Source organism: Halichoerus grypus, chromosome 6 (genome assembly GCF_964656455.1).
Source record: "Halichoerus grypus chromosome 6, mHalGry1.hap1.1, whole genome shotgun sequence".
In the NCBI taxonomy this organism is placed as follows: Eukaryota; Metazoa; Chordata; class Mammalia; order Carnivora; family Phocidae; genus Halichoerus; species Halichoerus grypus.
In genome coordinates this window covers 9,351,409-9,373,868 of record NC_135717.1, presented here as the reverse complement: position 1 = coordinate 9,373,868, position 22,460 = coordinate 9,351,409, and the positions used below count along the sequence as shown (strand labels likewise).

The 22,460-nt window shown below is 55.1% G+C and overlaps 2 protein-coding genes across 6 annotated transcripts in view; one reads left to right on the top strand and one right to left on the bottom strand.

Annotated features, from left to right (window-relative positions):
- On the top strand, positions 1 to 8,343 carry NSUN5 (NOP2/Sun RNA methyltransferase 5). 5 transcript variants are annotated; one of them, XM_078074467.1, is made up of 11 exons: positions 1 to 147; positions 255 to 377; positions 852 to 1,026; positions 1,117 to 1,225; positions 6,528 to 6,666; positions 6,756 to 6,871; positions 7,156 to 7,334; positions 7,457 to 7,667; positions 7,762 to 7,902; positions 7,985 to 8,105; positions 8,203 to 8,343. In XM_078074467.1, exons 1-11 carry the CDS (start codon positions 55 to 57, stop codon positions 8,215 to 8,217), a joined length of 1,422 nt encoding a protein of 473 aa, XP_077930593.1. In that variant the 5' UTR covers positions 1 to 54; the 3' UTR covers positions 8,218 to 8,343. The 5 variants fall into 5 exon arrangements, with proteins under 5 accessions (XP_077930593.1, XP_077930592.1, XP_035968429.1 ...); XM_078074466.1 differs by having other exon boundaries at positions 6,436 to 6,666; positions 7,101 to 7,334; XM_036112536.2 differs by having other exon boundaries at positions 6,433 to 6,666; positions 7,101 to 7,334; positions 7,985 to 8,091; positions 8,201 to 8,343.
- Positions 8,337 to 22,460, bottom strand: part of POM121C (POM121 transmembrane nucleoporin C) — a 27,684-nt gene continuing 13,560 nt past the window's right edge. Inside the window, exons 6-13 of the mRNA XM_036112531.2 lie at positions 17,059 to 17,150; positions 16,163 to 16,236; positions 15,627 to 15,751; positions 15,402 to 15,504; positions 15,002 to 15,178; positions 12,417 to 14,087; positions 10,887 to 11,009; positions 8,337 to 10,469 (exon numbers count right to left, since the gene is read on the bottom strand). Coding sequence (XP_035968424.2) covers positions 10,372 to 10,469; positions 10,887 to 11,009; positions 12,417 to 14,087; positions 15,002 to 15,178; positions 15,402 to 15,504; positions 15,627 to 15,751; positions 16,163 to 16,236; positions 17,059 to 17,150 — 2,463 coding nt within the window. The 3' untranslated portion in view covers positions 8,337 to 10,371. The remainder of the gene's footprint in view (positions 10,470 to 10,886; positions 11,010 to 12,416; positions 14,088 to 15,001; positions 15,179 to 15,401; positions 15,505 to 15,626; positions 15,752 to 16,162; positions 16,237 to 17,058; positions 17,151 to 22,460) is intronic.

Below are 22,460 nucleotides of genomic sequence, written 5' to 3'. Positions count from 1 at the left end.
TGCCGAGGCGGGCGTGCTTCGCGACAGAGCCGTAAAGGCCCGTGGGAGCGAAGCATGGCGCTGTACGCGACGGCGGCGTCTGTGCTGGCGGGTGTGGAAAGCCGACGGGGCTCCATCAAGGGGCTGGTGTACGCCAGCAGCTTCCAGGTAGCGGGGTTCGTGGTTCGGGCCCGGCGGTGGGGGAGAAGGGGGCTGCGGAGGGGGCCAGCCGGCCCGGCCCCCGCCTCAGCAGGTGTTCTCTCGGCCGCGCGCAGAACGTGAAGCAGCTGTACGCGCTCGTGTGCGAGACGCAGCGCTACGCCGCCGTGCTGGACGCCGTGATCGCCAGCGCCGGCCTCCTCCGCGCCGAGAAGAAGCTGCGGCCGCACCTGGCTAAGGTAGCGGGGCCGGGGGGCGGGGCTGGGCTGTGAGCCTCTCCGGACCTGGTCTCAGCGCCGTACCGTCCACGGCGTGACTTCAGCAAGTCGCCTCTGTGAAATGAGGATGAGCAGTCTGTAGCCGGGTCATTATTTGAGGTCGGATGAAAGTGCTGTACCTTTGATCCTCGTGTGCAAATTAAGAGCAGAATTGCTAAGTAGCCACGGCGGGGACTCTAGCTAAAACAAAAGGGTGGTGTTGACAAGGAGGAGGGTTAGGATCCGGGGCTCTGCTGGTGAGCAGCCCTGGGGAGACGGTTCGGGACAGGGAAGCAAGACACAGGGCTCAGCTCCCGTGTTTGCCGTTAATCTTTTGTGTGGTCTTGCGCAAAATACCTCACTTTAACCTGTTACTGCCTCGATAGGTGGCTTGGTTAGCGCCTCCAGTTCCGACGCTATACTTAGGGTTTTTTCTCGTTCTTTCCCCATCCCCAGGTGCTAGTGTATGAGTTGTTGTTGGGGAAAGGCTTCAGAGGGGGCGGGGGCCGGTGGAAACCTTTGCTGGACCGGCACCAGGCAAGGCTGAAGGCTGAGCTGGCCCGGCTCAAGGTTCAGCGCCGTGTGAGCCGCAACGAGGACCTGTTGCAAGTGGGATCCAGGCCTGGCACAGGTGAGCTGGAAGGAGTTGTTGGGAGGAGGGTAGCTCTCAGGCCCTCAGAGGAGAGGGCCTCGATCCTGCTCACTCACTGCTGATTCCTAGCCTCCCAGGTGCCTCGATTTGTGCGGGTGAACACTCTCAAGACCAGCCTTGATGATGCAGTTGATTACTTCAAGAGGCAAGGTTTCTCCTATCAGGGTCGGGCTTCCAGGTGAGCTGAGAACCCTGCCTGGCTCCCCTCCTCTCTGGGGAGGTCCCTGGGGCCACTGGGAAACAGGGATCCGGAGGAGGAGAGAGGAGGGGTGGTGGTGACTGCACTCTGGTTTTCTCGTACTTTTCCAGCAGTTTCTCCCTCTCCTTCCAAGGCCTGGCTTTCTCCATCCCTTAACATTGATTCTCCTGGGAGTTCCATCTTACGTTCTTCTAATGTATCCCTTTCTCTTGCTCTGACTCCTGTTTCTCCCCTGATGATTCATGTCTCCCAGTCTAGATTTCTCTCTGTATTCCCACCCTTAGGTTCATCTCAGTGTTCCTCAGACAGCGCAGCCACAGCGAGTGCCGGACTAAATTCATCTTCTCTCTGAACTTTGCACCTTCTTCTTTTTTAATTGTTAAATCTTGTTTATTCAAAATTCAAGACTTAGGAGAAATACTTCCAAAACAGTGTGCTGAAACACACATTACTAGATTATTTTGTGGTGGTTTTGTTTTTTTCTGAGGTATAATTGACATGTAACATTAATTTTAGGGAGACAGTGTGATGACTTGATATGTGTGTATATTGCAAAATAATGGCTACAATAAGTCTACCATTTATCACTACATGTAATTACAGAAAGTTTTTTTTCTTGTGATGAGAACTTTTTTTTAGGGGTGGGAGGGGCAGAGGGAGAGGGAGAGCCTCAAGCAGGCTCCATACCCTGTGTGGAGGCCGAAGCAGGGCTCAGGTCGATCTCACAACCCTGAGATCATGACTTGAGCCCGTATCAAGAGTCAGACACTTCCCTGACTCAGCCATCCAGGTGCCCCCTCTTGTGATGAGAACTTTTAAGATCTCTTAGCATCTTTCAGGTATACAGTACAGTATTTATTATAGTCACCATGTTGTGCACTAGATTCCTGGGACTTATGTATCTTATAACTGGGAATTTATACCTTTTGACCGCCTTTACCCCTTTTGCAGTTCCCCTCCCCACAGTCATAAATCTGTTCTCTGTATTTATGAGTTGGTTTTTTTTTTTTTTTTTAAAGAGAGTCCATATATGAGTGAGAACATACAGCATTTGTCTTATATCCACTTAGCATAATACTCTCAAGGTCCATTCATGTGGTTGCAAATGGCAATATTTTATTTTTTGTGGCTGAATATTTGTGTGTGTACACGTGTGTACGTACACACATATGTGTATATAGTTACATGTTTTCTTCATCTAACAGTTGACATTTGGGTTGTTCCATGTCTTGGCGATTCTAAATCTGCAGTAAACAGGGTCCAGATATCTTTTTGAATTAGTGTTTTCCTTTTCCTTGGATAAATACCTAGAAATGGAATTGCTGGATCATATGGTAGTTCTAGTTTTAATTTTTTGATGAACCTCTATACTGTTTTCCACAGTGGCCGCACCAGTTTACACTCCCACCAACAGTGCAAGAGGGTTCCCTTTTCCCACATCCTCACCAACACTTGTTGTTTCTTGTCTTTTTGGTAATAGCCATTCTGACAGGTGTGAGGTGAGAGCTCATTGTGGTTTTGATATGCATTTCCCTGATGACTCATGATGTTCAGCTCCTTTTCGTGTACCTGTTGGCCATCTGTCTGTCTTTGGAAAAACTGTCCAGTTTCATTCTTTGGCTCGTGGCCTCCATTTTCCCAAAACCATTATTGAAGAGACTGTTTTTTCCCTGTTGTATATTCTTGGCTCCTTTGTCATAAATTAATCGACCATATAAGTATGGGTTTATTTCTGGGCTCTCTATTTTGTTTCATTGATCTGCGTGTCTGTTTTTACGCCAGTACCAATACTGTTTTGATCTCTATAGCTTTGTAATATAGTTTGAAATCAGGGAGCGTGAGATCTCTAGCTTTCTCAAGATTGGTCTGGCTACGCGGGGTCCTTTGTGGTTCCATACAAATTTTAGGATTGTTCTGTGTCTGTAAAATTTCCATTGGAATTTGCTAGAGATTGCATTGGATCTGTAGACTGCTTTGGGTAGTATGGGCATTTTAACAATATTCTAGTCCATGAGCATGGAGTGTCTTCATTTGTTTGTGTCATCTTCAGTTTCTTTTATCAGTATCTTACAGTTTCAGAGTACAGGCCTTTCACCTCCTTGGTTGAATTTATTTCTAGTTTTTTGGGGTTTTTTGGATACAAGTGTAAATGGGATTGTTTTCTTAATTTCTCTTTCTGATAACGTTGGTTTGCAAACTCCTTGGGAGCCTTCCAGGTAGAATCTAAAACAAGCCCCCATACACACAGGGCAGGGCCAGAGAGAGAACGAAGAAAGAGGCAGGCCGCTCCAGATTGACGTGGGGCAGGTTTAGTAATAAGGGAACTTCTATACAAGGCTTGGGCCAGGGCAGGGCGTATGGTGCCCCCTTGGCGTCGCTCTTGGAGGGTTTCTCCTCTGTCCCTGTGTGGCGTGTATTGTGTGACAGTTACTCTTTGAGGGGTTGGCAGGCTCCCAGGTTCCCCAGATGGGGCGTTTGCCCTCAGCACTGGTTTGATTAGCCCTCAGGTGGAATTCACCCTTAAGAGTTTCACCTGGTAGGATACCAGACCCGGTGTGTTCCCTAGTCCTGGGGAGAGAGAGACCCCTTCTTCTTGGGCAGCGGGAGGATGCCTAGTTGGCAGCATCAGGGAACTTTCTTGATGGGCATCGTCGCTCAGGTTTTAAGGCTTTCCACAGGCTGACCGCTCTTCCGCTGGGGGCCCCCGCAGCAATGAGGTCAAGTCCATGTGCTTCCAGGTTCCATTCTCCAGACCCTTTCCGGTCGATTGGGGGTGGCCTTTTGAGCTCCGTCTTGGTCCTGGGTCTCTCCCACAGCACCTGAATGTCTGTTGCACAAGTGGGCTCAGCGTGCCTGTGAGCAGCCCGTACCCCGTGCTGGGGGCCGACCGGAGCTGGCTTTCCTTCCTGCCATGACACGGCCCTATCAGGGCTTTCAGAGACCAGGGTGCAGGTGGCCCGTCTCGTTCCCAACTCCCTAAGAATTTGTTGGACTTCTCTGTAGATTCCTGGGGTCCCGCATGCCCAGGAAGGTCCCCCTCATTGGGCCAAGCCTCCCTGCAGGCTAGAACAATCCAGTATCTGAGGACATAAGTACCTTGCACTTCCTGTAAGCGCGCCAGGCAGCCCCCGCTGGAGGCCCCCTGCTGGAGGGCGGCAGGGTGTGTGCGGACGTGGCTCCTTTTCTCCGGCCCCTGCGCAGTTGGGGCAGCCATCGCAGTGCGGGATGCTCCCCCCGGCCTTCAGCTGGAACTCGGCAGCGTGTCCGCGAGCTCAGAGGGAGGAGACCCTCTTGTCAGGAGAGTTGCCTGAATCAGGGGGCTGCTCTTGCTTGCTCTTGTATTAGGGGTCTGCTGGTGCGGGGTGCTTCAGCCGTCCAAAGCCCTCCGCTTCCCCTCTCCTTGCCCCCCCATTTGCTCTACCGCAGGGCCATCCGTGCAGTTTCTCCAGCGAGCGCGTTAAAGTGGCCTGCACTTCCGGGGTGTCCCCGGACTCACGCAGGGGTCCCCCAGCATCTGATGTAGGGGCCACCCCGCGCCACACAGTGGTCACTGGCCAACTGGGGACTTCCCCCGCAGACCATGTGTTTGGTCTTCAGGTTGGCTCTCCCGTGGTTGGGGTGCGATCTCGGGAGCTTCCCGGGTGCGATCTGAACTGGCCCCGTGATGCCGAGGGTAGGGAGTGACCAAGAAAGAGGCAGGCCGCTCTGGACGGGTAGGGGGCAGACTTCATAAGCAAGGGGACTTACTGGGAAGCTTGTCTGGGGCGGCAGCAAGCAAGACGTCTCCACGCCCACCTGCCAGAATCTTCGGAGTCTATACAGAGGTCTTCATGGGTTCAGCCTCCTGCCTTCCAGATGGTCTCTACACCCTTTCACTCTCTCAAGGCTGTGTCCTTGGGCAGCCTCGGGGAGTGGGGAAGGCAAGCAGGATGCACGTCCCAGGGATGGGGGTGAGGAGCCGGACTGTCTAGGTCCTGCCCCCGGCGGGTGGCCACATCACCTCCGTGACCTCCTCTAATAGTTTGTCATCTGTGTATAAGAAACACAACAGATTTTCGCATATGGATTTTGTATCCTGCTGCTTTACTGAATCCGCTTAAAAGTTCTAACAGTTTTTTGGTTGGAATTTTTAGGGTTTTCTGTATATGTCATCTGCAAATAGTTACAGTTTTTCCTTTCCAACTTGGATGCCTCTTATTTCTCTTGCCTGATGTGCTGGCTAGGTTCTGTTGAGTAAAAGGGGCAGGAGGGGGCATCCTTGTCTTGTTCTGGATCCTAGAGGAAGGGCTTTCAGCTTTTCACCCCTGAGTATGTTAGCTGTGGGCCTTTCACATGTGGCCTGTATTATGTTGAGGTGTGTGCCCCCGACACCCGCTCTGGTGAGCTTTTATCATGAATGGATGTTGAATCTTGTTAGATGAGACGAGCGGGATCTTTGTCCTTCAATTTGTGTACGTGGTGTGGGTATGGTTGGCTTGCGGGTGTGGAAGCGTCCCGCGTCCCTGCACTTTGCGCCTCAGCGTTCCCTGTCGTCAGCGAACAGGTGGCAGCCAGGCTAGCAGCCGAGTCGTGTCTCCCCGTCACGCCCACCCTGCCCGCTGCACCTTTCTGTCCTCCCAGACCCTGCCTGTCATTTTCTGTCTTCATGGGCTGAAGAACCTCCTGGTCTCCCACTTCCAGACTTCAACTGTGGTTGGCCGCAGAAAGTTCTCCCAGCGGAAGACCCTTCCTGGGCTGGCCCCTGGGATGTGCCCCCTGCTTCCCGGGCCGCGGTGCTCCCCTGCACCCCCGCACCTCCTCGGAGTTTGACAGCTCTGGGAAGTCACCTCCGCTCCCTCCCTTTCCCCTGCGGCCCGTGGAGGCCAGGGTGGTGCAGCGGGGGCGCTGGGCCTGGGGCAGCCGCCTGCCCCGTGCTCCGCCCCCGCCCCTCACGCCAGCGCCCACCGGCCGGCGTGTGTTTCCAAGCACTGACTGGCGTTTCGTGAGCGCCTCCCTTGTGCGGGCTGCTTTCCTAAGTGTCTCGGATGTAGTAACTCCATCCTCACGGCGACCGTGCCCCAGAAGCGCGAGGGGGTGAGACCCCCCCCCCCCCGCGCCCGCCCCCGGAAAACGGCGGCAGTGGGACCCCAGGGCTGGCCTGAGCGCCCGCTCGTTCCCTCACCTGCCGCCTCTCCCTTTCTCTGTAGCAGCACGAGAAACGTGGGGTCACAGGTAAGAGGCCCAGCCTGGCGCTCGGCGTGGGCAGCTCCCCGCATGCTCGGTGCTGCTTGTTCCCTGGCAGCCTCGAGGACGCGCGGGCTCTCCGCGGCAGGTGCTTTCTTCTGGATCCCTTGTTGCCAGAGCTGCTGGTGTTTCCGGCCCAGACGGATCTGCACGACCACCCACTGTACCGGGCCGGTCACCTCATCCTACAGGACAAGGTGGGGCAGGCGGACGGGGGAGGGGGGAGGCGCGCACACGTGGGCCGGCCGGGGGTCCCGGTGCCCCAGCGCTGCGCTCTGCCCGCCAGGCCAGCTGCCTCCCAGCCGCGCTGCTGGCCCCGCCCCCGGGCGCCCACGTCATCGACGCCTGTGCCGCCCCCGGCAACAAGACCAGTCACTTGGCCGCTCTCCTCAAGAACCAGGGGTGAGTGCCGCGGTCAGCCCGGGCCGGGGGGACACGGTGCTGGTGCCGTCCTTGGAGGTCGGGCCCGGAGGCCCAGAGAATTCCATCGGGACCTGTTGGTGCTGGAGCCCTACGCTCAGCTGCCCAGCGGGCGGCCGGTGGGAGATCTGAAGCCCCAGGGTCAGGTCCCTCCACCTGGACACTGTCCCTTCTTTCCTGTGCCCCGAATGGACGTGTTCCTGCCTGTCAGATCTGTGGGCCCTTAGGTGCCCGGTGATCCGCCCCAGCTCTCCCCTGCCCCCCAGGAAGATCTTTGCCTTTGACCTGGATGCCGGGCGCCTGGCGTCCATGGCTACCCTGCTGGCCCGGGCTGGGGTCTCGTGCTGCGAGCTGGCGGAGGAAGACTTCCTGGCTGTCTCACCCTCTGACCAGCGCTACCGTCGGGTCCAGTACATCTTACTGGATCCTTCTTGTAGCGGCTCAGGTGAGATGGGGACAGAGTGTGTCTGAGGGACCTGCAGCTCTGGGGTCCGCGTTGGCCTCGTGAGAAGCAGGGCATCTCCGTTCGAAGTGAGGCTGTCTGCAGCTGACACGCTTTGTCCCTAGGAATGCCAGCCAGACAGCTGGAGGAGCCCAGGGCAGGCACCCCGAGCAAGGCACGGCTGCAGGCCCTGGCCGGGTTCCAGCAGCGAGCACTGCGCCACGCGCTCACCTTCCCCTCCCTGCAGCGCCTGGTCTACTCCACATGCTCCCTCTGCCAGGAGGAGAATGAAGATGTGGTGTGCGACGCCCTGCAGCAGAACCCAGGGACCTTCAGGTAGCGGGGCGGGCGGGGTGAGGGGGTCCCGCCAGGGTCCGGGGGAAGGGGGCTGCTCTCTTTTTACCCAGAACTCTGCCATTCTTCTGCACAGGCTAGCTCCCGTCCTACCCTCCTGGCCCCACCGAGGCCTCGGCACTTTCCCCGGGGCTGAACACTGCCTCCGGGCCTCCCCCGAGACCACGCTCACTGGTGGCTTCTTTGTTGCTGTTCTGGAAAGGGTAGAGGTGCCGAGGTGAGTGAGGGGGCAGGCACGGGGGCTGCATGGAAGGCGCCGGAGGCCCGGGCTGCACCTAACTTACGTACTTTCCTTCTAGCTCAGTCCCGCAGGCTGAAGCGGCGCCTGAACCCACACCCAGCGCAGCCCCGCGGAGCAAGAGACGGCGCCAGGCCGTGGCTCCTGGCGCGCAGCCCCGCACACAGCCCCGCACACAGCAGGTCCGCAGGGCTTCTCCTTCTCGGGTGGGGAGGAAGAGCCCGCTCCTCCCCGCAGCTCAGCCGGCAGGTTTTTGAAAGGTTCTTTTTATTGCTTTAGAAAGGAAAGCGGTAACCCTGAATCTCCAGCGGGGGACAGAGAGTGGATTTCCTCGTCCTCTGGGTCCCTCCCCCAGGCCGTGTTCCTGCTGGTGAGAGAATTCTGCCCACAGAAATAAAAGGCGGGACATGGAATACGATAGATCACAGTTGTTTTTTATTCTTAATGACATAAGCAAGGAGAAAAATCTCACATTCATACTAAAAATTCCAACTAGACTCACAGGAATTAACTCTTTGTCATGGAAAGTCCCAGCCTCCCGTTCCTGTCCAGTGCACGTCCGTGTACACACACACACACACCCGTGTACACACACCCCCCCACACACACACACTCGGGCTGCACCAGGACACCCTCCGGGCTCCCGGACCAACTGTCCTGCCGGTGGAACCGAGGTAACTAGCTCAGAGCGCTGCGGCGGAGAGGGGCCTACCTTCCGTCAGCTGCCTGCGGAAGCTTGCTTTCTAGACCCGTGCCCCCCCCCCGCCCCCCGATCCTAACAGGGATTTGGGACATGAGGTGCAGGCCTCTCCCTCAGCTCCACACGCAGGGAAGTCAGGCCCGCTCTTCCCGGGGCCGGGGGGCGACAGGGATGGCCATGACCGTCGCCTGCCATAGCACTCAACCTCGGTCACGGGTGAGGGGGGACTAGTTACATCTACGTCACATTATTTATAAAATAAGAGTTACATTTTATATCGTGTGTCCTGAAGGAGCTCCGGCCCCTCAGGAGAGCTGCCGAGGACAGCATCTGAGCCTCTCACGGGCATAACTTACCTATACAGCTAATTCCTAGTCAATAGCATTTATACTTAACCACCTCAGTGAACCAAGCTTGAAGGAATTTAAAAGGCAATTTAGCTTAAATACAAAAATAAATTTTTATTTTGTTAAAAAATGTTTAAATATTTTTTTCTTTTAATTTAGACACACGCATTCATACTTCTCCCAAAGAGGATGGGCATGGCAGCAAGGCTCTTGGGCCCGGGGTAGGTGATCTGGGAACAGAGGGGGGGGGAAGGGGGGAGGAACCTGAAGAATTCTGGTGTGGTTCACTACTTTTGGTTTTCTACCACATCCTGGGGCGGATCTAGCCCACGGCAGGGGTGGGAGGGAAACAGTGGAGGGAAGAGGTTTTTGCTTCCCCTCGGCCCCATCCTCTTGGGCTGCCAGCCCTTAAAGTCAAAACACCATTTGCAAATCCAGGAGTCAGCACGTGTAGCCATAAAGTGGTGCTACTTCCCACATTCAATTAGCGAGGCCCCGGAAACTTGAAACAGTTAAGTCCGGCACTACCAACATGCCGCCACTCATACGATTCAATTCTTCCTCCAAACTCGATTCAAAGAGCAATGGACATGAGCATCAGACGGTAACACAGGACAAGGCTTTGAACATACAACCCTGGGGGGGGGGGGGGGCGAGGCGGGCGAGGAGGCAGCTGAACAGCGGGGGGACGTCCTGCCTGCTCCGGGTGCTTCCCCCCCTGCAGCTGCCAGGCTAACAGTCTTGAGCCACCAAGCTTTTAGGGGCCAAACTGGCAGAGGGTGGGGGACAAAACATTGACTCGGACTTGGCAGGAGCAGCACCCACTGGGGTCTCCCAAGGCAAAGCGAAATTCGGGGCCACTTAAAAAGGAGCGGATCCTGCAAGGAACCGGTGAGGGACAAAGCAGCAAGAGATGGGGAAGCAGGGTCCCCTAACGGGCCCCGGGGAGAACCACTTCTTATAGGCAAGCCAAGCAAGGTAAAGCTGCGGGGCTGACCCAGCTCCCCGACTCCCGTCCCCAGCGGCGACAAGGGCGAGGGCTGTGCCTGCGACCCCCCCCCCCCCCCCCGCCAAGCCGGCTCTCGCGGGGAGCGGCGGGAACACACCACACAGGAGTCAGGGAAGGAGGGGACCATATGTACAGATGTTCTCGCGCTCTCCAGCCTCACCGCGGAGCTGTTCAAGTACAGGGAGCGGGCTGCCGCCCCCGCCCCCAGGCCCGAGGCTGCTTCCTCGAGGAGCGGGACCGGCCACCAGGGCTGCCGCTGCCTCCCCGCTGGTGGAAGCCAGAGATGGGGGGGGGGGGTTGCTCTATGGAACTAGAAGGGTCAGAGGCTCTTCCTAGCAGGTGCTGAGGTCCACATTTGGGCAAGGAGTGGGGGGACGGAAGGGGGCCAAAGGCTATTTCTTGCGGGCGTGCTGCCTGCGGGCCTGCAGTCGCTGCCGAGCCCCCGGGGTCTTGGATCCTGCACCAATGGAAAAGGAAGGGGCCGCCGAGCCTGGAAAGATGCAACAAGGTCTCATCAGGGCAGCTGCTGCCTGGGGCACTCCCCCGGGCACCCCAATCTTTGGAAGGTTAGGCCAGCAGAAGGCCGGGTACTAAACTGGGCCTCCCAAAACCATGTCAGTTGCTGGGGGGTGCGGGGGGTGGAGAGGGACTAGTAAAAATGCAGAATCCCAGATCCTCTGCGAGTGAGCAGGAAGGCATTGTTACCTGGCTTTCCCGTGGTCGGGAACGTTCCCCCCAACTCCACGGGCTGGGCGGTGCTGGCCTTCCGGCCGGGCCACATCTTTCTCGGGCTTATGAGGCTGCTCTTTCCCGGGGGGGGGGGCCCAGAGCAAGAACCTGCCAAGCCCCCCTCCCTCTCTGGAGAAATAGGAAGGTCACGCTGGCACCGAGGGGACTTGCTGCTTACCGAAAGGTCCGACTCCAACAAAGCCTTGGGTGGGTGTTGAGGATGCCCCAAAGGAGAGAGCACTGCCTGACGCGCCCACCCCGGGGGCAGGGGTGTTCTGACCAAAGGTGGGTGTGGAGGTGCCTAGAACGAAGAGACCGCAGAAAACTAGCCACTAGGCCAGTGCCCAGAGGGCGTCCCGGGCCGGGTACTGAAGCTGGGGGGGCGACCCCACAGGGCACCTCCGCCCTGGCCCCCCGTGCTGGCTCACCCCAGTGGTGGGGACTGCCGCTTTCCCCACCGGCTGCGGCCGAGCCAAAGCCCCGCAGCACTGCCCTCTAGCCTACAGAGCAGAGTCTGCATTTCCGTGGCCACCAAAGCACAGGAGAGGGGGACGCTCAGTTTAACCAGGTTACTTCCCTCTGATGGCTGAGTTCTCCCTCCTCTCCCCGTTTACCCGTCCCTCACTCCAGAAACCTGAGCCTTCCACCAAACACCCCCCGCCCCCATGGGTCCTCTCGCCTTCCCATGGCCGCACCAGACCGCCTCTGCCCTCGCCACCAGAGGTCCACTGTCCAGTCCCACCACTGCCTCCCAACCGCCTGCAGGGAGGGCTGGCCTCCTCGCTCCAGCCCTGAGCCTGCCATCTCGCTGTCTGCCTCCACCCCTGCCCCCTACGGTCGCCCCTCACTGCCACTAGGGGCCATCCTAGCTCCCAGAGGGCCCCCAGGTCCCTGCACCCCCCCCCCCCACGGGAACCTGTTGGAGCTGCCACAGGCGGGGTCTCCCCTGGCCCCCAGCACTCATGTGAATGTTGCTGCACGGGCTGGCCTCACCTCAAATTCATTACCCCAATTCTCCGGTGCTCAGAACTTCCTGACAATTCTACTAGGTTCTCATTACGTTCCTTTGCTCACCCTCCAAACGACCACTTCGAGAGGCCCTCGTCCGTACACACACCTCCCCAGTCCACTCACATTTAAGAACACAAACCATCAAGATCAGCACTCTGTGAGTCACCTGCCGCGGGGCAGCTAAGATCACTTCACTCTCCTGAAATTCTACAGGGATCTCCCTCTGTACTTAAAATCCAAATTTAACCCTTAAGCCCTGCATGCCCTTCAACGCGGTCTGCCTCTCCACAGCATTTTGGATCATTTCCATTTTTAGATCAAGCCACACCTTGCTTTTTGTCTGTTCATGACCAGAGCGAGCTTGCTCCTGCCCCTGGGCCTTTGCACCAGCGTCCGTGTGCCCGAAAAGCGTGCTCTCACACACACACCTACCCACCACACTCCCAGTCCCTGTGCCCAACACAGAATTGGCTTCAATTTGCCCAGAGGCCCACCCTCCTCGACTACCCGAGGAGCTCCTCCACGGCCACTCGGGACGCACTGCCCCCTGCCGGAGGCTTCCTGCTCCCTGAGCCCGTGTCTCACTACTGACCATCAGCCCCGGCCCGGCCAGACCGTGGCGCGCTGTCGGCGAGGGGGCCGCGCTGCACTTAGACCGGCGCCCGGTGCGGCGGACCGAGGCCATTCCTGAGCTTACCTCCAAACACAGGTTTGCTCTCGGGCGTGCCGGCCACACTGAAGGCAAAGGGTGTGCTCTGACTGGGCGCGCCCAACGTGCTCTGACTCAAGCCTCCTCCGAAAGGGGTCGTGCTGCCGCCGGTCCCGCTCTGTCCCGTGCCAAAGCTGAACGCTCCGGAGGTGCCGGGGGCGGCCACGTTGATCCCAAAGCCCCCGCCGCCGGCCGCGCTGGCGGATCCCCCAAACGTGAAGGGCGACAGCGTCGTGCCGCCGAACACGGAGCTGCCCGTCCCGCTGCTGCTGGTCTGGGTCGTAGCTCCGAAGCCCGAGGTGGTGGCCGCCCCGAAGGAGAACATGGGCGTGCCGCTGCCGAAGGCAGGCTGGGTGCTGGCGGGGGTGCCGAAGGCGGAGGCGGCGGGCTTCAAGCCGCCGAAAGCGGACTGCGCGGCGCTGCCGAAGGCGGGCTGGGCCGGGCCGGGCGCCGGGGTGGCGGCTGGGGCCGGGGCCGGGGCCGGGGCCGGGGCCGTGGCCGTGGAGTTCGCGAAGGCGAAAGAGCTGCCGAAGCCGGGGGCGAGGGCGGGCTTGGCGGGCCCCTGCTGCTGCCCGTCGGCGGCCCCGAACGCGGGCTGGGGGTTGGCGCCCGGGTACGACGGCGGCGCGGGCTTGGGGCTCGAGCCGAAGGGAATGTGGAAGGCCGGGGCGGCGGCGGCGGCCGTGGTGAAGGTCAGGGCCGGCGGGCTGCTGGTGGCGGGCGCGGGCGCGGTGAGGCCGCCGCCGAAGCCGCCGAAGCCGGAGGTGCCGCCGCCGCTGCTGGCGGCTGTCTGCGCGGCGCCGGGGACGGACTGGCCGAAGGTGGCGACGGCCGTCGACGCGGGCGCGGCAGGGGGCTTGCCGAACTGGAACACGGAGCCCACGGCCGGGCTGAAGCTGGCGCCGGAGGCCGGGGGCGCCCCGAAGAGGAAAGGCGCGGCGGCGGCGGTGGTGGTGCTGGTCACGCCGCTCACGCCGAAGCTGAACGCGGGCTTCGAAGCCGAGTCCGCCGACGTGCTGGCCGTGCTCACGGGAGCCACGGGAGCCACGGCTGAGGCGGCAGTGGCCTGGCCGGCGAAGAGAGGGCCGCTCGTGGCAGTGGCTAGGGCAGCGGTCTGACCGAAGGAGAAGGGAGCAGACAAGGGCGCAGATGTAGGGGGCCCCATGCTGCCGAAGACCGGCTTGAAGGTGGGCTGAGGGCTGCTAGCAGGTGCAGGGAGGGCGGAGCTGGAAGGTGTCGTGCTGGGGACCTTGGAGGGGCTGGACGGCAAGGGGCCCTCGTTCTCGCTTTTTGGCGGGGCCACAAAGATGGGCTTGAACATGGGGGATGCTGAAGACACAGCGGGGGCTGTAGACGCAGGGGGGTCAGCGGGTGGGGTGCTCAGCATTCCCAACAGAAGACTCTGCTTGGGGGTGGGGGACCGGGCAGCAGGGGCTGGGGATTTGGCAGATGTCTCAGCCTGAGGAGCCGCAGGTGACCTGGTGGTGTCAGTAGCTGGTGTCGGGGACGCAGCAGGGGTCAGCCCCAAGAAAGTGGCTGCGTTTTTGGAGTCCGAGGAAGTGCCTGGAAGGGGCCCTGACTGTGAAGAGCCAAGAGGGGCCAGAAGGCTGGGTGTCTTCGGAGGCAAAGGGGCCACAGTGGTTGCCACTCCAGTGGGTTCTGGGAAGGAGAGAACGTGAATTCTGAGTACCTCCGACGTGACGGCATTCAATGCTTCTGTGCCCCCCTCGCCCTCCTGCTCGGCGCAGTGCTAGGGCTCCCGAGTTAAGTCAACGAATGTGACCCCATCTATACCACAAACCCTTCAGGTGTCCACTCCCTAAAATCAAGGCGGTGTTCACTATTTCCACCCTTCACAGACCGTAAGATCCAACGGAATACGATTTGGCCTAAGTGGGGGTTAACTGTGTGGCAACTAAGGAAAATCCAATCACCCAAACTCAAGTCCGCCTGATCACCTAGATGCACCTTGCTCACCCCAGAAAGACTGACTGCATTTGCCTACCGTGTGCCGAGTGCGGAGCCCAGAACCGCCAACAGAAGGGTCCCCCCCCAGGCCCTGGGAGAGGCCAATGCCTGGCAGCCCCCCACGTGACGAAGTGCAACGAGCGGATGTGGGCACATGCGGTGCCGTGACGGACCCCTGGAGACCTCAAGGGCAAAGGACGCCGTCCTCTCGTGCCTGTGGTCTAAAGGCACGCGGCGGGACCTCCAACCATGTGATCTCCCATTTCCATTTCAGAAAGCCCCACGCCTCACAAGCTAAATGTTACTCGCATATTACTGAGGATGACGGCAAGGCTCCAAACAGCTCAGGAAGGGAGTTTCAAATCATGAACCATGGGACTACTAAAGTGAGGCCGCCGACCCCAGCTTTAAGTATCGCAGCCCCCTTCCCGAAAGCTTCCCGATTAGAGACTTCTGAAGCTCTTTAGCGCACACCAGCTCGGGTTTGGTGAGCCATAGCAGGCTCAAGCTCCCACAGATTTCCAGGGACTGGCAGGCGAGCTGCTTTTACTTCGAGGGAAACCTAGGTCCTTCTATGCTCCGGGGCCGGGGGCTCTCCCACTCACCTGGGGCAGACGATAGGCCGGCACAACTCTGCATCTTCTTCAAGCTCTCCAGCAGCGGGCTGCTGCCGGGGGCTGGGAGGGTGGCTGGGGAGGCGGCGGTCCCAGCAGCGGGCAGGGTAAACGTCAGAGAAGGCTGAGTGGCAGGGGGCTTCTCGGCGACAGAGCTCGAGGCAGTATCTAAGCAAAGAAGAAAAATCGTGTTGGGTAATTCTCTCCAGGGGTACACCAGAGAGCACAGGGCGCTCGGGATCCACTTATCTGGAAATGCCTCCCCAACGCCAGTGCCCACGGTTCCCGCTAACACCGAGGACCGAAATGGATTTCTCAGATGAGAAGGATCCAACTAAAACCCCAGGAAACGACTCCTTTCCGGAGCGTGGAGCTGGTCGGTCTTCCTTACCGGTCCCGTCTGCCAGGGCCTTGTTAAACCACTGCAGCGAAGCTCTCTTTTCCAGATCGAGGTCTTCGGCAGTGATGGAGTAGCCAAGCTGGGGAGGGGGTGGCTGCCAGGGAGGAAGACGAGAGGCCCATCAGTCAGAGAAGCTGGAGGAGGCCTGTGTTCAGCTTCCCGAGAACCGGGGAGCGCTGTGCTGGGGCGGGCGGGTGTGGCCGGACAGAGCCCTACCAGCGTCAGCCGGGCCCCTCGCCGGGACGGCAGCAACTGGACCCTCCGCCTGCGCCGCCCGGAGCTGCCAGGTGTGGGTGGGGAGCTGCACGAGGTCTGCGCCTTCCACGTGCTTGTATCTGCAGCTAAAGAAACAACACGGGCTTGTCTTCTTCCTCTTCCCTTCCAGAAACGGCTAGGTTTGTCTATCCACCCGGCTTCCCACCCTCTCTTCACTGGGTACCTCTGAAAGGTTGTATCTTCCGTGCTTGGGGCCCTGGGTAGTGTGTGCAAGATTATTTCTGACTGGAGGGCATAAAGAGGGAACTGTCCCAAATGCAGGCAGACGAGTGCGTACTACCGGCCCGCCCGCAGATTCTGGCACCTCGGCTGACCGCCAGCCCCAGTCACGCCGGGCCGCGGTGTCGATCTGCCCGCACCACAGACTACAAACCTCTGAACGGACAGGCCCCACACGCAGCGACGCTCGGTGCGTGTTTTCGGAGCCTCCAGAAACACTCCCACCGCAAGTCGCTCTCATGCGCTTATCCACCTACCCTTTTCTCCCGGGGCCTCCTTGTCTGTTGCCAACGGGGTTGAAGAACTGGAACGATGAGAAAGCTCGTCTTCTCTGCGGGTGGAAGAGGCACAGGTGCGCTTAGAAACACCTCCTGACTCGCCTGTGCCGGTGAAGCGTCTGCCTTCGGCTCGGGTCACGATCCCGGGGTCCTGGGATCCAGCCCCGCATTGGGCTCCCTGCTCTGCGGGAAGCCTGCTTCTCCCTCTGCCCCCCAACCCCGGCTTGTGCTCTCTCACTCCTTCTAATAAATCTTAAAAAAAAAAAAGAAAGAAAAGAAAAAGAAAAAGAAAGTCCTCCCCACAGAGTACTGGGTAACTTCTTACACCCTCCTAACTACCAACTGGCCAAAGTCCAGACCATCATGATTTAAGATCGAAGTATGCCAAGACAAAAAATTTAAGAAATCAAAAGAAAATTCCTACAAAACGAAGGGAGGCAGTTCACGGACGCCATGGAGAAACCTTTGTCTTACAACAAGCACAACACAATAACCTGCAAAACCTTACTTTCAACCTGCCAGTCCCTGCGAGCTGTAACACATCTGACCCCAAGAGCAGCCTTCTAGTCGACTTTCGGTGCCTAGAGGGTCAGCCGGAGTCTAGAACGTGAGCTCTCCTGCCCCTGACGTAACTCACTCTGCTCCCTGCACACCCCGGCTGCTCCAGCTGCAGGATGAGGAAGAGAGCCAGAGACTCTAGGGTCAGCATGAAGACTGTAAGAGAGGAGAGTAGTTCAGGCAGGTACTTTCCCTGTCCTTCTAGATGGCAATTTCTTTGACTCTCCAAATCACAGCTGCAGGAAGCCTAAGAGCCAAGCACGTGTCCTTCCTTTCCTGCCCTTTTGTGAATCCGCAGGCGAGTCAGGACTCATTACCTTATTTTCTTTGCTGGCCTCTCGGGGGTCTGGGAGCGGGACGAGGCGGGGCTGGAGAACGGCGACGAGCTGGGGCCACTCCTCTTCCAAAGCTGAAAGGCAGACAGCAGAGACACGACTGAGTCTACAGGACAATATAACTCTCTGTTCTGTTCATCACTGCTATCAAGTCTCCTTTTCAGTAACTTTAACATTTCTTTATGGGGCGCCTGGCTGCCTCAGGCAGTAGAGAGTGTGACTCTTAATCTTGGGGTTGTGGGTTTAAGCCCCATGTTGGGTGTAGAGATTACTTAAAATAAAATCTTAAGGAAAAAAACACGGGTGCCTGGGTGGCTCAGTCGTTAAGCCTCTGCCTTCAGCTCAGGTCACAATCTCAGGGTCCTGGGATCGAGCCCCGCATCGGGCCCCCTGCTCTGTGGGGAGCCTGCTTCTCCCTCTCTCTCTGCTGCTCCGCCTGCTCGTGCTCTCTCTCTGTCAAATAAATAAATAAAAATTCTTAAAAAAAAAAAAAACGATTTCTTTGTGAAGGAAGGCCCCTGAAGGAAAGTCAATTGCCAGTATTAACTACAATAATCTGAACGAGTAAGGGAAAGCGAAATAATAAATGTACAAGGAGCGAATGTACCTTTTACAAAAATTAAAAAGTGGAATGTCACACTGAGTCATGGTTTAGAGCCATGATGCTTACAAGTTTACACTGCCTTACAGAAATGATAAAATTAAGAAACTTTTCCAACCCTTCCCCCCAAAAACCCTATCACAGCAAAGATAAGCCAGTAAACTGATTTAGTCCTTTCATTAAATTTTCAGTTTTACTTCAACTTTATTTTTTAAAAATGTGCTACCATGACATTCATGACTTTTGCAGCATCTCTGGTATTTACTGTTAAATAATAATTACCCAGACACCTGTCTTTTCCACCAGGCAGTCCCGATGACAAAGACGGTCTATTCTCCCCTCCCCTCCTGCGAAGCAGGCTTGCAGCAAAGTGACCGACGAGAGCCGGCACTCTGCACGCAGCTGCATTCAGTCTTCAGCAGAATTACAACAATCCTAGCACTGCAGACCTTTTTCTCACTGAGAAGCTTCTAGTGATTTCTTAACTCCGTAACAGTTATATAAGGGGCAGCTGGGTGGCTCAGTCCGCTGAGTGTCCAACTCTCGGTTTTGGCTCAGGTCATGACTCCAGGGTTGTGAGATGGAGACCTGTGCTCTGTGGGAAGTCCGCCTGAGAGTCTCGCCCTCTCTGCCCCTCCCCCACTGGCACGTGTGCTCTACAATAAATAAATCTTAAAAAAAAAAGAGAGAAAAGCTCTCTGTATAAAAGCACTGCCCTGTAGCAAGGAGACCCCACTGTACATACTCTGTGCCATCGGAATTTCCAACCGTACCAACAGTTCCACAAAACAGACATAAAACCTATGTGGGCAGGAAATAAAAACAACCCCAAGCAAAACAAAAACCAGAAAATTAAAAGGCAAACAATTTCAATAAGAGTTAATATACATGTAAACATGGGAGTCCTGCAACTCCACTTAAATATAATGAACATATCTAATGAAAAGTAAGAGAAAGATACAAATCATAAAAAGAAATAGTCAATCCATGTATCTAGCAATCAGTTTAGTTCTGCATTGTAATTCAATTTTTAATTAGCTGAGTTCTCACTTCAGAGAGGCACTAGACCTTCACACTTGACAAAGAATGCAAAGATGAGCTAAGCGCTCCATCACCAAGGGACTAACAATGTGGAAAAGAGATGGGAGAGTACACAAACTGACCGTGAACAACCGAAAGGTAGCAGAGGTCTCTACACAGGAGCCCCAGGAGAGAGATGACACAGTGCTGGTTAGAAGAATCTTGGTAAAGGAGGGAGGTGACGTCTAAGAGCCTTTCACGACTTCACAAAAAGCACCTGCAGAGATAAGCCGCACAGGCTTGCAATGGGACGGACATATCATCCCACAGCGGGAACAGAACAAGGAAGGGAAGGCACCAGGAAGGTATTAGGTGCTCCAAGAAGATAATAAATGTCCTAGTCTGGCTGATAGATCATACAAAGGAATAACTGGGCACGAGGTCAGAGAGGAAAGCTGGGGCTTGAAGCACTGAAGGCAAGGGTAAATATTCCTACTTTGGAAAATGACAAGTCTCATAAAACATGGATATATCAAGGCCATGCACAAAGAGGTCAGAGGACAGTTTACTTCTTCTAGAATTGGTCCCCGTCTAACATGTGTAATGATTTTATGATTTCAAAGCTAGAGTTTCTAGTTCGGGCAGCTGTAGATTTGGCTACTTCCTAGCGTTCCCCTGGAAAAATACAGTTAGTCAAAGATCTCGACTGCCTCCTGCACCAAATGTAAGGGCCGTCACCTATACTGACTAAGTCACTACCTCAGTACGTTTGTTTTGTCTTTTTTTCTCAAAGAGAAGCTTCAACATAAAGAACTTTCACATTAATCTCCTCTTCCTAATACCAACTTCTGAGAACTTAGCGTATGTGCAAATACCGCAGGGGAGCAGGGGGCCGGTAACTACTGGGACCACCAGACGGTGCTTACTATTCGCGGCTGCACTTCCGGCAGGAGGTCACAGGCTCCACCCCGGAGTGAGGGCGCTGATCACAAACTCGGACTCTCTTTCAGGCAACGGCTATGTTGTTCTAGAGCAACACTCCCACCGGGGACAAGCAGCAAATGCTGGAGAAGATGCGGCCCCCATGTGTGAAGGTACGGCGGTGCCGGGGAAGAGCTACCAGGCCGGTGAGACTTTGTGGAGACAAGAGGAGGAGCCAAGGGGTGAGCCCCCCCATTTAGGGCTCCTTTTTCTCTCTCGGTGACTGCCAATTCCAAAAGGAAAAGCTGCAGTTGGGAGACTGAGAAAAGCTTTTATCAGTCTCACGGGGTTGGAAAGACAAAAATGAATTCAGGGCTTTCCAAACTACAGGGTCCCTAATATGACCTAAAGCTTTTGGTTGAGATCCTCAAGGCTCCGTACGGGAAGAGAGGGGAAATCAGAAATAAACCAGCCCTCACAAGACCTGACAGCTCAGAATCACGTCAAGTCCGCCCAGACGGAAGTCATCTGTCCCTATCCGAGCTACTGCCAGAGGTAAAATAAAAAAGTAAAACCTCTCTGGAGGAAGATACCATCATTCAGAGATTCAAGTTATCGTTACTTTTTTTTTCAATGTCTGACAGAGAAATACAGCAACAAAAATCAAGTATATAAGAAAGTAATATTTAACCAATACCCCAGAGGAAAAAAGCAGACATCAGAAACAGACCACAGAAGATTCAAATATTGGAGTTACTGAACAAGACTTCAGAAGAACTATTATAAAAATTTAAGTGACAATATGGAGAATCCTGGCAGACAAATGGTAACTATAAGAAAGAGAACAACAGTGATTTAAGAATGCACTGTATGGGCTAAAATAGCACAGAACTAAAGAAAATCAGTAGACTAGACAACGGAAGAACTGGGGAGCGGGGGGGGGGGGAGACAAAATGATGGGAAACACAGACAGACAGACAAGACAGACGTGGGACAAAAGGAAAAGGTCTAACATGTGTCTTCGAACACCGAGACAGGGGAGAAAACAGGGCAGAACAACATCTGAAGAGAAAATGGTTGAGGTGTTTCAAAACCATCAAAAGACCTCAAGCCACATGACAAACTCCAAGGAACATAAACCGTAAGTGAGCACAATTTCTTCTCAAGTGAAGTTGAAACATTTACCAAAACTGAACATGTGCTGGGCCACAGAGCAAATCTATTTCAAGGATTGATAGGAGCACATCCTGTGAGCTAGTGGAATTTAGTTAAAAACCAGTAACAGAAAGATAACTAGACAACTGTTTTGAAATTAAGCAATGTATTTCTAAGCATAGAAATCAAAGAACTCAAAACGGAAATCAGAAAGTATCTGAACTGAATGAAAATGAAAAATACTTCTACTTCAAGACTGTGGTAAGCACAGTCTTGTGCTCTCTCTCTCTTTCTGACAAATAAATAAAATCTTTAAAAAAGAAAAAAAAGAAAGAAAGAAAGAAAGAAATCCCAGCAGGTGGAACATGAAAAAAAAAGAAAGGGCGCCTGAGGGGCTCAGTTGGTTAAGCATCCGACTCTTGCTCTCAGCTCAGGTCTCGATCTCAGGGTCATGAGTTCAAGCCCCACGGCTCCAAGCTGGGCATGGAGCCTACTCAAAAAAAAAAAAAAAAAAGAGGTCTCTTGCTGCAGCAACACGAGCGGGAGCACCAGGCGCCGGGCTGAGTGGAACTCCACGGATCGCTTTAAGAAAATGGCAGACAAGCCGGACATGGGGGAAATTGCCAGCTTCGATAAGGCCAAGCTGAAGAAAATGGAGACGCAGGAGAACACCCTGCCGACCAAAGAGACCATTGAGCAGGAGAAGCGGAGTGAAATTTCCTAAGATCCTAGAGGATTCCCCACCCCCGTCATCTTCAAGACACCCCAGTCGTGATGTGGAGGAAGAAGAGCCACCTGCAAGATGGACATGGACAAGCTGCACTGTGAACCCGGGCACTCTGTGCCGACACCACCGGCCTGTGCGTCTCTGAGGGGACCCCCCCCCAATCAGACTGCCAAATTCTCTGGTTTGCCCTGGGATATTATAGCAAATTATTTGTACGTTTAATGAAAATAAAACACACCTCATGCCATGGCAAAAAAAAAAAAAGGAAATAGTATCTAGAAGGGCAGAAATTAAATAGAACAACATGTAATAGAGTGACTCCTAAAATTGGTTATTTGATGATACAACCTTGAAAAAGGAACTTCGTTAATCCAATAGAGTATCTACGAAAAAACTGTATCAGGGTGCCTGGGTGGTACAGTCATTTAAGTGGCTGACTCCTGGTTTTGTGATCTCAGGGTCGTGGGATCGAGCCCTATGTTGAGCTCCACGCTCAGCTCGGAGTCTGCTTGAGACTCTCTCCCCCACCCATGCACTCTAAAATAAATAAATAAATCTTAAAAGAAAAACAAAAAAAACAAAAAAAACCTCACAACAACCCTATATCAAACAGCATATATAACAGGAAATGGGGAGAGCACTCCCTTTGAGATCAAGAAAATAAGGATGTTTGCTGTCACTTCTATTCAACATTGTACTTCAGGGCTTAACCAAATACAGTAAGGCATAAAAACTATAAAGGAAAGAGGGAAAAGAGCTGTCATTGTAGACAACATGATGTACACACAAAAATCCTAAAGAATATACAGATGATTATGGAATTTAGCAAATTTTCTAAATATGATAATAAGTTGTATTTGTATATATCAGCAACAGATTATACACCATTTACAATAGCATCAAAAAATATACCTAGGAATAAGTTTAATATGTAAAACCACTACACAGGGCAGTTAGAAA

Coding starts and splice junctions, on each gene's coding strand:
- NSUN5 (XM_036112535.1), top strand. CDS start 55: ATGGCGCTGTACGCGACGGCGGCGTCTGTGCTGGCGGGTGTGGAAAGC. Junction 1,226..6,432: donor TATCAGGGTCGGGCTTCCAG/GTGAGCTGAGAA, acceptor CTTTCTCTGTAG/CAGCACGAGAAACGTGGGGT. Junction 7,903..7,984: donor GAAAGGGTAGAGGTGCCGAG/GTGAGTGAGGGG, acceptor CTTTCCTTCTAG/CTCAGTCCCGCAGGCTGAAG.